At 37.9% G+C, this 16,103-nt stretch overlaps 1 protein-coding gene across 1 annotated transcript in view; it reads right to left on the minus strand.

Moving 5' to 3' along the window:
• The window catches only part of LOC129766145 (obg-like ATPase 1), a 67,303-nt gene that overhangs the window by 1,669 nt on the left and 49,531 nt on the right, over positions 1 to 16,103 (minus strand). Inside the window, exon 5 of the mRNA XM_055766613.1 lies at positions 10,156 to 10,331. Within this exon, the coding sequence (XP_055622588.1) occupies positions 10,156 to 10,331 (176 nt within the window). The remainder of the gene's footprint in view (positions 1 to 10,155; positions 10,332 to 16,103) is intronic.

Here is a 16,103-nt window from a genome sequence, read left to right on the forward strand (position 1 = left end):
TCTCATCTGTTCAGCGCGCGCGGTGGATCTTTCTCTCCGACATTTGTGGTGCGTTGAGCAAAGGATTGAGTCATTTTTCTTTGCGGACGGTTGTGTGGATGATAGTGTAAGAAACGCGTGAGGTAAGGTGTAAATAAATTACGGCCCTGTCATAAACGCTGTGACGATTGTTTGATTGATACAATGAAAAATTGATTAGCTTTTGGAAGGGTTTCAAAATAATCGGCAATTGTAAAATGTTGTGTAGTGGTTGTGTGTAGATTGAATTTGAATACTGTAGCTTCAATTTAAACATTAATGCTTTATATTTCATATTGCAAGTTGGCTTTTTCAAAGTTTTGTTGGGAAATTATAGTGCTGTTTCAAAATTCTCATTCTTTCATATTTTTTTAATTGTATATTTTCATATTTTCGAAGTGACATGACTCTAATTAATAATTGAGAATAGGTAGGGATTGCACGTAATTAGATCCGACGGAAATGGCATTGACGCTCTAATTTTCTCGGTCCTAAAATAATTATATGAGAAATTTTTATCCAAATTATATCAAAACATTCACCATTCTCGCAGTCTCTCAGTCCCTCTAAGATTATTTCGAAACCTTGTACCTTGGTGCCAAAATCACAATTTTCGTTATCATATGACCAATTTTATTTGTAATAATTTTTTTCATAAGGGTGTATGCAGGAACATTGAACCTTTTTTCAATCGTGACTTGAAATTTAAATGATTAAAATATAACCCATGACAAAGTTATTGTAAACTATTTAGGAAGAATAATATTTCAAATACACTGTTGGAAAATGTTTCAAAAAATGAAATGGTGTGGTGTTGGACTCTTCTAGATGGAGATATTATTTTTTTTAAATTTATGAAATTTCAAACTTCGAAAAATCGTAATTCATCCAATCGTGATTCATTGTACAGCCGTAGAGCGTGTGGTTAGACTGCGCTCTTCAATAAACAAATAGATTAATAAACTCCTCCGGCTAGTGATAACGCACCAGAAAGGAGAGAAGTAAAACAAACAATGAGCGGGCAGCATAGATCGACTCATCGCACCATATGGGATGAGTGTAATAAATGCTTAGGTGTCTCGGAGCTTATCTCCGTATAAATAACGGAAAGATGGGTCTTAGCACAATTGAAAATCAAACTTTGATTTTGTTTGAGTCGAATTGTGCTGCTTTGCTTACTATGTATTGCAATAAATGCTATAGTAAAACTGCACCCAAACCGCGAACGTCCATCTAAAAATGATCGAGCACAATATGATATAATATAAAACATATTTCATAGAGGCGACGCGAATTTTAGTGTTTAACAAGACTGTTTAAATCTTTCCGCTCTCAACTGTATTTTCTAAGTGAAGTAGATTTGCATATCAACTTACTGAAATACTTACCCTGAACTCCAAAATATGAAATTAAAATTTTCTTTGATAAATAATTTAACAATCAAATTTAAAACCATCGTATCCTGAAATGTTGCGCTTTTTATGAAAGCGACAATACCGACATATTATTTGTTATTTCATAGGGCTAACGTTTATTTCCATTCGTTAATTTGAGAACTTTACCTTGCAGCACCATTCATCTATCACTCGTTCGTTTTCTATCCTCTAATGCATCGCTTATCGTACACAGTTCGTTCTGAACTGCATGCACAGTTCAGCCAGCGGTCAGTTCGTTCTGAACTGCATACATAGTTCATTCGGCGGTCATCGCACACAGTTCGTTCTGAAATGTATATACAGCTCGTTCTGAACTGCATACACAATTCGTTCTGAACTGTAGACACAGTTCAGTCGGCGGTCAGTTCGTTCTGAACTGTATTATCAGTTCATCGTTCATCGTACACAGTTCGTTCTGAACTGGGTATACAGTTCATATGAACTGTTGCCTAGCAAAAAAGAACGACAGTTCGTTCACTCTTTTTAGTGAACTAGTTCTTTTGATCAGTTCATGAACGGTTTGCCCATCTCTACATTATACATATGTTTGATATATGACCCATCGATTCGCCAGCTGGTGCCAAAACCACTTCCTTTGTTAGAACAAGTCTTATGGAGGAATCGTCCATGTTGAATACTCGTATCCAGGAACAAACGCCTCAAATGGGTTCTCCCTTTTAATGGTTCGCAGAAAATACGCCACGGAATTTTTCAAACGTTTCGTGTCAATCGAAAGTCCGGTTCTGGATGTCGCGGTTACCTGCTGGACGATGCTTTCTTTCTCTTTCTTCCACAAAACTTTACCATTACCATTCAATTTCAATTGTGCACGAAAAGTACTTTCCGAAATTCCATGATATTTCACTGCTCGGCGTTTTGCAATACTTTTTCTTGTCATCTCCACGGCCAGGACGAGTTGCTAACGGGAACAGTGCATATTTTTCTTTGTCGGAGTCATAAGGTAATTCGCCAAATGTTGAACGCTTAAGCTAGGTATGTTCATATATTCTTGATTTCTTCCTGATAACAAATGAAATTACAGAAAACTCCCCAACATCACTCTATAGCAATCATTAAGCGTCATTTCTTGTTATATTTATTATATTAGAGCATTTACATTGTTCAAGAAAACATATTTTTTCAATGGTGTTCTGGAATCCAAATGTTGAACACATATCCATCCATATAACCAAATGTTGAACGATCCTCGCTAGACTGTTCTGTTCAACAAGTTAGTTTCTTACCTCAACAACATTCGTTCGTGAGACCAAGGCGCTTAGAAGTATATCCTAAGGTGGGCCAATATGTGAAAACCATTCTGTAGCTATTTTGAAAGTAATATACTGTGTTTTGTTTGTAAACAAAAAACTAGAAAACACCAACATAATTGAATTTCAACTGCAGTTTTAATTACACTTGCACATTTCGGAACAAAAACGTTATATCATGTTCTTCGAAAATTTTTGGCTCCCCTTCTAATGGCAATTTTAGGTTATGGGAGTGTTCGACAAATGTAATATTATTTAGATGAAAAATAACAGAATTCAAAAAATGTATTATTCATATGATATTTTAGTGTAACAGGACCCCGGATGTTTGAAAAACTGTTAAAACATTCTATCAGGCGCTGTGAAAAAAATAGTGGCAATGAAAAATTCGAAGCTGTTTTTTATTATAAAGCTTATTTTGAGGATGCACTTTCTTATTTCTGGTTTTGAAAATTGCAGTGCCAAATGATCATTGATTACACAATATTTTTAATCGTATTTTCCAAAGGTAAGGGATATGTAAATGTTAACAATTGGGCAACATAACATGTGTAACTTTCAAATGCAGATATTTTTGAAGATAGTGTTTGGAAAACAACAATTGAAATTTATTTCTAGCTATAATTCCTCAGACTGTTCAACATTTGGAAAGTGTTCAACAATTAGCGAGGTACCATAGTTGTTTCATTCTGCGCAGAGCAGGGAACATAAACAAAACATGAAGACTCTAATTCCGCTAATTAAAATATATCTTTTTCTGAAAGTTTATTTATTTTAAACACTTTAAATAAGTCAAATTCAGATACAAAATACTTAAAACTTCTGAAAAAATCCGGATCTGCAATTGGCGATCAAACGCAAAACGTAAACGATCGGTGAGACATCTGGATTTTGTTTTTGAACTAAGAAAATGATGCTAATGTAACCTAAAACTCAAAAATAAATCACGTATATTTTACTTCCGGGCTTACCTAGGTAGTTCTCACATGCAGGAACCATGCAGTTTTCAACTTCTTTTTTAATGTGCTCTCGAATATCCTTTTTTGATTCAACCATTGTCAATATTTATACAGTTTTCTCAAATGAAAAAGGTAAGCAAATAACATGTTATATATGAAATTGCGCAGAATTAAATTTCTTCCAAACTCATCGCAATCGAATAATATTTTATGACTATAACATTGTGATTTATGGAAATAACTACAAGCCTTCCATAAACTCACATTGCGAAATTTAAAACCATCATCACTTTCACCGCAGCGCCGCCTAGGTGTAGATATGTACGTTAGATCGTCAATACTTTTTCGTTGGTTTTGATATTTTTTTTTGAACAACTCAATTTTTTTCGGTGAAATATTGAACAGCCAATAGTCAATTGTTGTATTTCACGACTGTGACGTCCAAATTGAACCCCTATTGAACTGACAGAAGCCAACATATCGAGTTCCCCACTGACATTTTATCTATGTTTCACCCTGAATCGGGTTCCCTACTGACTGACTTCTGCTTGAGTTTTTCCTAACGATCTTAACATCAATCATAGCACCCGGCTGGTGTATTTAGTTTAAAAACACGAAAATGCGCCGAGCTAGGACATTCACAGAGTTAGGCGGAGTTACGGCATTCTAAGTAGGCTTTGTGTCTCCCTTTGTGTCTTTGTGTCCACTAGAAGCAGGGCTTGGGAATACTGAGCTTGCTTAGTAATATTGAAAATATATTTTTATCAGTGTAACGCATTTATTTTGCTTGTCGATGCTGCTATCATTCATTCGACATCAAACAAATTCACAACTGTGTTCATTCATATTCATTCTGTGCTATCTGAGCCAAGGCGCCTAGAAGTATAGAAGTATATGTTTCACCCTGAATCGGGTTCCCTACTGACTGACTTCTGCTTGAGTTTTTCCTAACGATCTTAACATCAATCATAGCACCCGGCTGGTGTATTTAGTTTAAAAACACGAAAATGCGCCGAGCTAGGACATTCACAGAGTTAGGCGGAGTTACGCCATTCTAAGTAGGCTTTGTGTCTCCCTTTGTGTCTTTATGTCCACTAGAAGCAGGGCTTGGGAATATTGAGCTTGCTTAGTAATATTGAAACTATATTTTTATCAGTGTAACGCATTTATTTTGCTTGTCGATGCTGCTATCATTCATTCGACATCAAACAAATATTACTCAATATTACTATTTGAGCCTAAATTCTCATGAGATCATTTAATTGTTTGTTTTTTCACAGATGACAATTGTATCGTGGCTTATTTCGATTATTTATATGGAAAAAGATCCAGAGAGCAATCGTATACTTAGTTCTTGAAATCAGTAACATTTTCGCTGAAATTTTGATTGATTGGCGATTATTCTCTCACAACATACACACCGACAATGAGAGCCTTCGAAATATACACTTCATAACGTTAAAATAATGTAACTTCGTTTGTTTCTATGAACGTGGGGGAGTTAAAGTGGCACATGGAAATATCGCTTTTATCCGTCTTTTTCGACGTGATTTTACAAATATTCACTGCACACTATCACATTAGCCTCATATTTAGTGGGAACTCTAAAAAAATGTACGTTTTGATTGATAAATTACTTCCTGAAAATAGCATTTTCATATGGATACGGTGGGCAATCAAAGATAAACACAACGACTGACGTCACTATTTGAGAAATATTATGGCAACGCATGCTATGTCGCTCGAAACTCTACCATCTTCATTACCTTTTTTCCAGAACATTGGACAACACCCTTTTATGTTCGTGTGTTCGGAATTTCAGTCAAAAATAAAATGTTCGAAATTTTAGTTCTTCTTCTTCTTCAATGGCACTAACGTTCCTAGAAGAACTTCGCCGTCTCAACGTAGTATTACTTGCGTCATTTTTATTAGTACTTAGTTGATATTTCTATGCCAAATAACACGCCTTGAATGCATTCTGAGTGGCAAGCTCTAGAATACGCGTGATCACAGTGCAAGTCGGAGGAAATTTCTTTGACGAAAAATTCCCCCTACCAGAACGGGAATCGAACCCGAACACCCGGCATGTTAGTTATGACGCTAACCACTCGGCCACGGGAGCACTGAAATTTTAGTTAAGATGGTATTTTTTTACAACGGAATTGGAGTCTTTAAAGCATTTCTGACAAGTGGAATTGGAATTGCATATTCCATGTAAAATGAAAGCATTTCTCGAGGAATTTCTCCGTTTCGTCAGTGTTCGAGAACGATGCTGATACTGAATGAACGGGTATATTAATATCAATGAATGACAAAACTAGGGATATTTCCCTTTGCTCACCTTCCGTGAACGCAGAGCAGAACGAAAAAGAGAATGAACGAAACTGAGTGAATTAACTGTGAGTGGCTTACTGTGATTGTGAGGTTTGTCGCAAGGCACCTAAAAGTATATCTTAAGGGGGGACCCCGGTCTGGAAAATCGAAAAAATCGAATTTTCTTTTTTTGCATTTTTGGGAAGCTTATGCCCTCAGAAATGTTGTCCTAAAAGGATTTTTCGATATTTGATTTCGTTGGAAAATTACAGCCAAAAGTATGAGGTGACCTCAAGAAAAGTAGCAGTAGCCGTTTTGCTAGCTTTTTGGTTGCTCTCATACTCTCTCGAACACATACATACATACGCACACATACACAAACATACACACATACAAATACACACATACACATACACATGCAGACTTATACACATACACATACACATACAGAAACACACATACACAGTTATAAATAATGGAGGATGTAGAAGGGTGAAGTATCAGCTGTTTTGCCGATTAGTGAAAGATGGTAATTTTAGTTTTTTCTGTACATACATATATTTATTTTGTTGGAATTGTATTTGTATTTGTGTAGGGAGCTTTCTAAATTGGTGTTGGTTATGCTGTTTGTTGTTGTTCAGTTGTTCACTCGCTTGTGTTTGACAGGTATAAAAATAGACAGTTTTACAAATTTTGCCTAAACATGAGTCCGAAAAGTGTGTATCGCGATACGAAAGGCTCAAGAATTGCGAGACCACACCGTGTATCCTTAAAGCGAAAAAATTATCCAATAAACAGATATGGAGGAAGAATCGAGAATACAAGTCGATCGGCGAAGAAGCTAAAAGCACCAAAGTTGTCTGACATTGCTGTGAATGATTCTTTCGGGTATCGCATAATCAATTTTTTGACAGTTTTTTCTGTCGTTTCGAAAGTTACGAAATGTAAAAAATGTGATGGAAATGTAACATTTTCCGAGGAAAGTGGCCGCGGACTTGGATTTAAACTGGTGATCAACTGTCCGTCTTGTAAACCAACATATGTTTTTTCGAGTCCTTTAATCCGTGGAAAAGCATATGAAATCAACCGCCGAATCACCTTCGTATTTAAGTTACTGGACTTGGCTATGCTGCGCTGGAAAAGTTTTGTGGACTAATGGATCTCCCAAAGCAAGTCGCGGAGAGCACGTACGACAATATCAGTTCCTACATTTTCAAAGCAGCAGAAGTTATCGGTGAAAGTTCTATGGAAAATGCAGTCGCTGATGAAACAAAAATGAGTGGAGGAAGCAGAGACATCACGGTTTCTGGAGACGGCACTTGGAAGAAACGTGGGTATTCTTCACTATTTGGAGTGTCGTCCTTGATTGGGTATAACAGTGGAAAAGTGGTTGATATAAATGTAAAATCATCGTACTGTAAAGAATGCGAGACCTGGAAGAAATTGATGGGAAGCCCGGAATACGATTCGTGGTTAGAAGATCACGCGAACCACTGCAGCAACAACCACGAGGGATCAGCTGGAAGAATGGAAGTTGACGCGATTCGGGAGATGTTTCTGCGCTCCGAGGAAAAGTACTCCGTTCGATATACTAATTACGTTGGTGATGGTGACAGCAAGACTTACAAGGGAATTGTCGACAGCAATCCGTATAAAGGCGTCAACATTGTAAAGAAGGAATGCATAGGACATGTACAGAAGCGAATGGGAACTCGACTGCGAAGTGTTAAAAAGAACAACAAAGGCCTGGGAGGAAGAGGAAAGCTGACCGATAAACTAATCAATGAATTGACAGTTTACTACGGTCTAGCAATTCGACGCAATTCTGACAGTAAAGAGGAGATGAAGAAGGCGATTTGGGCGACATTTCTTCACAAAGTTTCGAACAACAGGCATCCACAACATGACTTATGTGATAGTGCCTGGTGCTCATATCTGAAAGCAAACGAATTGAACACATTGAAGGATTATGATCACCACGAACCTTTGCCGAAAGATGTGCAGGACGCAATTCGACCAGTCTATGAGGACCTTTCGGCAGACAATTTATTGCAACGATGCGAAGGGGGGTTTACGCAGAACAATAATGAAAGCCTCAATTCAGTTATTTGGTCAATCGCTCCAAAATCCAAGCATAGTGGCAAACACACTGTTGACTTCGCTAGTTATACAGCAGTTAGTTTGTTTAACGATGGCTATATTTCTGTTTTGAAAATGATGAAATTGATGGGAATGCTGATTGGACCGAGCTGCCATGCGTTCTATTTGCAACTGAACAAAAAAAGAATTTCCAAGGCAGAAGTGAAGAAATACGAGAGCAGTAAGATTGCTCGACAAATGATTGCTGCGGCCAGAAAAAGTGCTGCGGACAGCTTCCTGGAGACCGAAGGCGAAGTGTATGGAGCCGGAATAGCTAACTAAAAGTTGATCATTTCTAAAAGTGTATTATTTTGTGTTACAAATACATTAATATTCCTCAAACATATGTTTTCCGTTTCTGATCCGCCATTTTTCATTCGCCATTTTGCAGCCGCCATTTTGTTTTTTTTTCATAAATTTGTAACGGACAGGTATTCAGCTACTTAAAGAAAAAAAGAAACTCATTTCAATATAATCTACTTCATTTATTGCAACGCATTGCTGACCGAAAACTTGAAAAAAACTTTAAACGCGTTTTTCTCGAAACCATGTTTTTTCAACTGGTGGTATCGATATCTCAGGATCTACTCGACCGATTTGGCTGAAATTGGCATCTAAAAATGTAGAAATGAATTATCTAAAGTGTTACATAGCCGTTTTTTGATATTTCATTTTTTCGATTTTTTATGAATTTTTAAACAGCGATTTTTTATGAAAAATGACGTATTTTTAACAAAAATGGCCGCCATTTTGGAAATTTTTCGATTTTTAAAAAACCTCTATGTAACACTTTAGGTATTATCCTAAGGATTCAAAATATTCATTGGAATTCGTTCTACGACCCCCCGTTTCTTCAGAACCGATACCACCAGTAAGGTATCTTTTTCAGACAACATCTACGCATCCAGCTCTAAACAGCGTAATAATCATTATTCGTGCACTCAAAAAATGGAAAAAACATCTTCAAATATACCTTCAACAATAACCAAAATACCCGAACACTTCACTTTATTCCTAACATCCGAAAAAAAATCACGAAGATTCATCATTTTTCGATCTTCCAGACAGGGGTCCCCCCTTAAGGTGGGCCAACTTGCTAAAACCACTCTTCAGCCATCTTGGAAGTCTACTGTGTTTTGTTTGTAAACAAAACACAATACGCTTGTGCCCAAGCTCGCTCGTGATCAGTCTGTCTCTTTCACGCTGCAAGCAAATATTTCCCCTTCTGCTTTCTTCCGTGCTGTTTTCATATACCGCTCCCCTAACCAACTTAGTGACGAAACGGCCCCAGCTTAGGATAGACTTATTGGCCTTGGTTTGTCGTTGGTTCATTTTCGGTATCCCGAATGCAATGGTATAATGGTCGAATGTAGACGGAAATTCAGCTGGAATGATTGATGTGATACAGATATTTCAAAGCACTGACTGGAAGTACCTCGATTCTATACAACGAGCAAGCACGCCTGGGTCTCCTTCGTCGATTGGCGAGCATATCACGAGTCGCTAATCGATAAACACTGTGCAACGAACTGTTCATAGTTCCACCCCGGGGTCACCATTTGGCTATGTTGTAGCTTATTACAACAATCTCTCGTCCACCACGAAAGTACACGGTGATCAACTCAAACAGTTTCCAATAATTGCGGGCGGAAGGGGAGATCGCAGATCATTTGGTTGATATAAAATGATGCCAATTTCGCTCCTTGATCTCCTTATAAAACAAGACGGAAAGTGGTGTGATAAAAGCTACCCTGCAGGTGTTAACAGTGCGCTGCATGGTTTACGTTGCGGTTATGTGGTGCAGTTACAGTTAGTGGCAGAAAAAGCAAAGGACTGTAAGTTGTTACTAGTCCTATCTTTATAAAAATTATGCCTCGTAACCGTGGGCAATTGTCTGGATTTTTTCAGGAAATTGATTTCTTTAGGTTGATACAGCGATAAAATGAATGCAGGAGACTGTAGTCGGAATTAGATACAACTGACGAGCCATTGATCAGCTGATGGCATGAATAAACTACTTACATATTCCGGTTTGGATTTCTTATCGCCACCTCTCGTCACCAGTTTTTCCACCTTATCCAGATTGGTCATCAGTTTCTCCTCGTCCTTCAGACGCAACTCTTCGGCGATGATGCTCAGATCACGAACCGGGTCCACTTCACCTTCGATGTGCGTTACGTCCGGATCATCGAAAGCGCCTAGCAAAGAATCGAAATAAAAACATTAAAACACCGCTCAAAATAATCCCAAAAGTAACAAGAATAAAACTGAATTTGAATATAGCCAAAACGGACAAATTGTTGTGTTGAGATCAAAGAACATTTGAGCCGCCTCACAGACAGCTGCTCAGCGCGGCGGAAGAGAGTGCACCTATTACCGCTGTTTTTTTTTCGCTAGCTGTTGATGAGAGCCACCCGCTATGGTGTGCTATAACTACGAGTATGTAATCAATTCGGAACGATGTAAATTTTTTGCTTTTTCTTCGCTAAAATAACTATTATTATCCAGCCGCCGCGCGGTGTTATTGAGGTGGTTTCAAATTGGAACGGGAAAAAAGTGACCCATCGCATCGAGTCGGCCGGAACCGATAATGTTTGCGAAAACGTGCCGTTCCACGCGCTTTATTTGAGGTGGTTGTGATTCCTGGATGCAATTTGCAAATCAAACAGGATTTGTTCCGGTCGATTGAGTGTCGCTGGTTACGAAAACGTTGGAAAAATTCTTCTATTTGCATTTGCACTTGTAAATTTTTAACAGTTCACTCAAAACATAACTATGGCGTGAATAAATTTTGCTTAATTGTCTTTTATGTAGCAAAACTGTCAAATCATGTTACATTTTTCTACAGTAATTCATTCTGACTGGAAAAATTGTGTTAGATAGGGGAAAACATTTCGTAAATAACGAAATCGGCCATTTCGAATATTATCGAAAGGTTCGGGAAACGATTGACATTAGACCACCAGCCCGGAGCTGGATGGAAACTGGAAGCATAGGATTGGAAATACCAGGAAACTTTGAAAACAAACAATATTTCCAGTAGCGAAATTAAAAAAAAACAGTTTCATATAAAAAAACAGGAAGTGGGTTATATCTATGGTATAACCGCAAGGGTGACGTAGGACTATCGTTGATTTAGAGATCATTTGTTTGAAGTTGAATCTAAATCCATCCTGAATGAATGAATAAATAAATATTTGGGTGACTTCAAAAACGAGAGTGTTACTTTGAAGACTCAAGGTTTTATGCATCCAATATTGGATACAAAAATCCTTGTTCTGAAGAATAATCTTCAGAAGCTTTCCTGTTAACTGCACTTGATTGACAAATCACAAAACCAAATGTATGTGGTCGCAGTATTATATGGATAGAAAACATTAAAATAAACTCGCTTGAATGTAATTTTCAATTCCAAGGGGAACTGGCAGATTATTTTTCAGCAACGATCATTTCTTTCCAGGTATCCTCTCGATAACCAGCAAACGAAAAGAGTTGCGCGCGTGTATGTGTGTGTGTGGCGGCTGCTTCTATGTCTTCCCGAGGAACCGTATTTCGATGCTGATACTCTCTTGGTCACCTTCTCTTCTCCTTCTGATCGATCGGCTTTTCTGCGCTCCCTCACAGTTAAAACAAACTGATTGCATTTCAGGTCAGGTCAAGCCAGGTAATGAATACCTCGATCCCTCGCCGTTCAGCTCGTTCAGTAACGATGTTGTCTTGTCGATGTACTCAGGCGTCGTGCACAAATTACGTAACGCAAAAATCCGGATTTTGAACCTCTCCCCCTTTCGTAACGCAATTTCCTATCTCTAATAAACAGAAAGTAACGCAACATCTAACCCCTCCCCCCTTATCGCGTTACGTAATTTGTGCACGACGCCTCACGAAAAATGAATGGGTTTCACCACCAGAATATCATTTCAGTATGCTTTTCGTGCGTGATTGAATCGAGAGAAGGTGTGGTTTACGATGGCAATTTGGAAGGCAAACATTTCTTACTCTACTCTCGCACCGTGAGGACTCGAGCTCGTTAGTCTTTCGCAGACAGCTCGTTAGTCATTCGGTGGTAAGGCACACGAAGTCAGCTCGGATAAGCGCACCAGTAGCAGGATAGGTGGAGAAGCCACATAGCTATCGACCGGGAACTTCGCATGAAATTCGTCGCTATCAGATATCGACCGAATTGCTGATCCGCAGCTACCTTTGCAGCATTTGGTTCGTGGAATTGCTCAGGACTTCAAAACCGACTCGCGCTTCCAAAGTTCCGCGGCTATGACGCTGCAGGAGGCTTATTCGAAGATACCAATTTGTGTGCTATCCATGCAAAACGCGTAACATCATGCCCAAGGACATCCAGCTGGCCCATCGTATCCGAGGAGAGCGTGCTATATTAGCTTAGCATATAATCAACGGCCCTTTTCAGGGCTCCAAATTTGATGGATTAGAGTACAGAAAAGTTTTTTACAGGCCGAACTGAAAGGAGCATTTAGCGAAAATCGTGGTTTCGATAATAATTCGTTACCGATAGGTGCCATGGATATGGATTTCTTAATGAAGAATATGAAATACATGACATGATGTAGTGAATATATCCGAAGAAATCACTTTGGTGAAACTGCATTATAAAATTATTTGTGTACGAATGCCGCAATCGATAGTCGACTCTAATTTGCGCTGGGTAATTTCCTCGGAGGACTCGATTCCTCCTTTGAACATTAATAATCTCTTTCTGGCAAAACGATGTGATATGAATCACATTATTTGAATGATAGAATGAAGAAGTTTTCTGCCAATTTCCTTCAACCTCCAAACGTATCTTTCTCCCGTTTGTCGTTTTCGCGTTCGCTAATCCTTTCTCACAACACCCATTTCTCGTTTGAGAAATTGTTGAGTAAACATTGTTTGCCAGTGCGCGTAGAGCGGGAATTCCTAAAGATTCATTGCACCTCTAATAAATTGCCGAAAGACGTGGTCTTACGTTGATCGCACTTGATTGAAAAAATCCAAAACGAAATGTATTTGGTCGCAGCATTATATGAGTAGAAAGCAAATAATCGCTCGAAAATGACTTGATTTTCGCGATGTGAAACATTTTCCGTTTTTCATGTTATGCATCCAATATTGGATACGAAAATTTCCACTGATGGGGAAAAAAATATTCAGAAGCTTTCCTGTTAATTGCGATTGATTGAAAAATAACAAAACCAAATGTATTTGGTTGCAGTGTTATATGGATAGAAAACATTAAAATAAACTCTTTCGCATGAATGTATTTTTCAATTCCCAGGGGAACTGGCAGATTATTTTTCAGCAACGATGATAGCAACGAGAATTCCGCGCGTGTATGTGTGTGTGTGTGTGTGTGTGTGTGTGGCTGCTGCTCCGATGTTTCAAGCGGAACCGTGGCATCACTCTCCTCCTGATGGATTCCCTTTTGGCCTTAGGTGCACAAACAGGCTCTTGGTGACACCGTTCATCAGCGTTTTCATGATAAACGAAATTAGCTTCACAACAACAGCGACAACATGCTCCAATCGCTGTTCAATCATAACTGAGTGGGTTTACGAGCGGCGCTCGCTTATATACCGATTGGTGATTTCAATAGCCTGTTTTGAAAGCAATTTTAAGACTATTGAAACAAGTTTTTGGATGAAAAAGCAACAAGTATATGACGCGTAGACATTTTATCTTTCAAATGAAGTGTTTATCATACCATTTCGTTCAGTTGTTTAAGAGCTATTAACGCTCAAAATCTCGGTCTCCAGCGTAACGCTTTCGTTCTCGAAACTTTGGTTTTACACCCCGGTATAGAAATGAAAGACGTAGTCCTACGTCAAAAAAACCAACAACGATAAAAAACCATTTTTATCGAACTGATAGAATACCAATTAAGTATATCAACAAAATTTTCCTTCCTGCAAAGCTCGGGCTGTACGGTGGATGTATTTCTACATTTTTTTATGCGTCAACAAATATGCGTTTAGTCTCGCGTTGTTATGATGGAACGCATCTTCGGTTGATCAATCAGGTCGTATTTCTTCTTTATCATTTAGTGCAATCTATCTGGTTGTGAACCGTAGTGCCCTGTATTTACCGTTAGGCCATGTGGTAACAATCAGTAATGGATGACTTCCATCCGATCCCATCATCTCATTTGGCGTTAATTAAAGCAAGTTGTACGTGACGATCCGCAAAGCTTTTCCAATATATTTCGCGAATTCAGCTTGAGTTCGGCTTTTTCAGTGATTGGAGCAAAGTTGAAAATTCATCATCGGCATTCAAAAGTGTTTTGATCAGTTTCGAAATTCGAAATCGCCCAAATTTGCATATTGTTTTTGATTTTTCAATTTCTAATTTCATTTTCTTTCAATCTTTTTCCACAAAGAAGCAGGATACAAGCAAGAAACATTCGAGCTTATTATGAACTAAAGTTAATTTTGAACCAAATTCAATCTTACAACCAGTTAGGTGGCCAAAAAAGGAAAGTGTATAGTTACGTTCAGAAAAGAGCTAAATTATGTACATTAGATTATAAAACTCTTCAAACCACGATAAACGTCAGCAACTTGTTACTCTTCTTTTCTTGTTTAGTGCTCTGTTTGTCTTAAACTGGCTTCAATTAAAAAAGTACGCTTAAAGAAGTGTTGAGAAAATCCTTTATTTATCATCTAAATTTATATAATCGCCTTCGAAAAAGTAATACATTTTGTTTCAACGAACAATCCAGTCATCGAAACGCTTTTTAAAGCTGTATTCAGAAATTGCCTTCAGTTCACGCAGCGAATTCATTCGTATGTCTTCAATGCTGTCAAAACGGTCCCTCACGAAGCGGTAATTTGAGATTCGTAAATAGGAAAAATTCATACGGGGCCATATCTAGAGAGTGCTTGTTCAATCACATTCGTGCCATATTTGGTCAAAAAATTGTTCACAATGATTGATCGAAGAGCTGATACATCATCGTGGCGTAAAATCCAAGTGTTGTTCTTCCACAAATCTGGCCGTTTGCGAAGAGTTTTCTATAATTCACCGTTTGGCCCCCCGGAAGGAAGTGTACATCAAAAGTTAAGGAGGCGATCTGGCGTAGTGGTAACGATCGTACCTCTCACGCTAAAAGTCACGAGCTCAATTCTCACTCTCGACATTCTTCCAAAAATGGAAGTAAAGTGACGAAGTGTTGAAAGTCATTATAATACAGAAAAAAAAAATCAAAAGTTAACTTGTTCTCAATGCACAGTGTACAACAAATGACAGATAGCGCACAAAATTGACATCAAGACCATTGACAGTGTTACCAACTTGAAAAAAAAATATAAAAAATTGAAAAATGATAAGCGGGAAGATTTAAAATTACAAATTTCCGGTATATATTTGACAGAATGTAAGCATTCGAAATCTTTCATTTTTCCTACATGTACAGTGTTTAGTTTTTCATTTTAACCGCTATATATCCTAATACAGGTAAACTTCGATATAACGTACCCTCGATATAACGTCACTCGAAATAACGTACATTTTACCTCGATATAACGTACACATTTCCAAAGTGTAAAGGAAATTTTTTTTTCTGATAGAACAATGAATTATTTGTATTGTGATGCTGAAACAAGTTTTGTACCTTCAATCAATCCCGAATTACAGCTGGTTTTGTGATTTCGGATTCTAAATGAATCAAGTGTTAATCAACAGTACGAAGGCAAACATAATGAAAAAGGCTGGCTTAGTCTTCTGATTGAAGTTATTCATTAACTTTACTAAAAAAGCAACACAATAAAGTATTATAGACTACGTTTGTGAGTACTTTATCATGCTTCGATACAATGTACAATTTTGAAAGTGAAATGTACGTTATATCGAAGTTTACCAGTACATTGAAATCCGGGCACTTAAGCGCTTACGACGATAACTTCAACTACTAAAAAATTGGCATATCAAGCATGAAAAATTATCATTCCTATAGAATTAGAATG

Source organism: Toxorhynchites rutilus, chromosome 1, assembly GCF_029784135.1.
Source record: "Toxorhynchites rutilus septentrionalis strain SRP chromosome 1, ASM2978413v1, whole genome shotgun sequence".
In the NCBI taxonomy this organism is placed as follows: domain Eukaryota; kingdom Metazoa; phylum Arthropoda; class Insecta; order Diptera; family Culicidae; genus Toxorhynchites; species Toxorhynchites rutilus.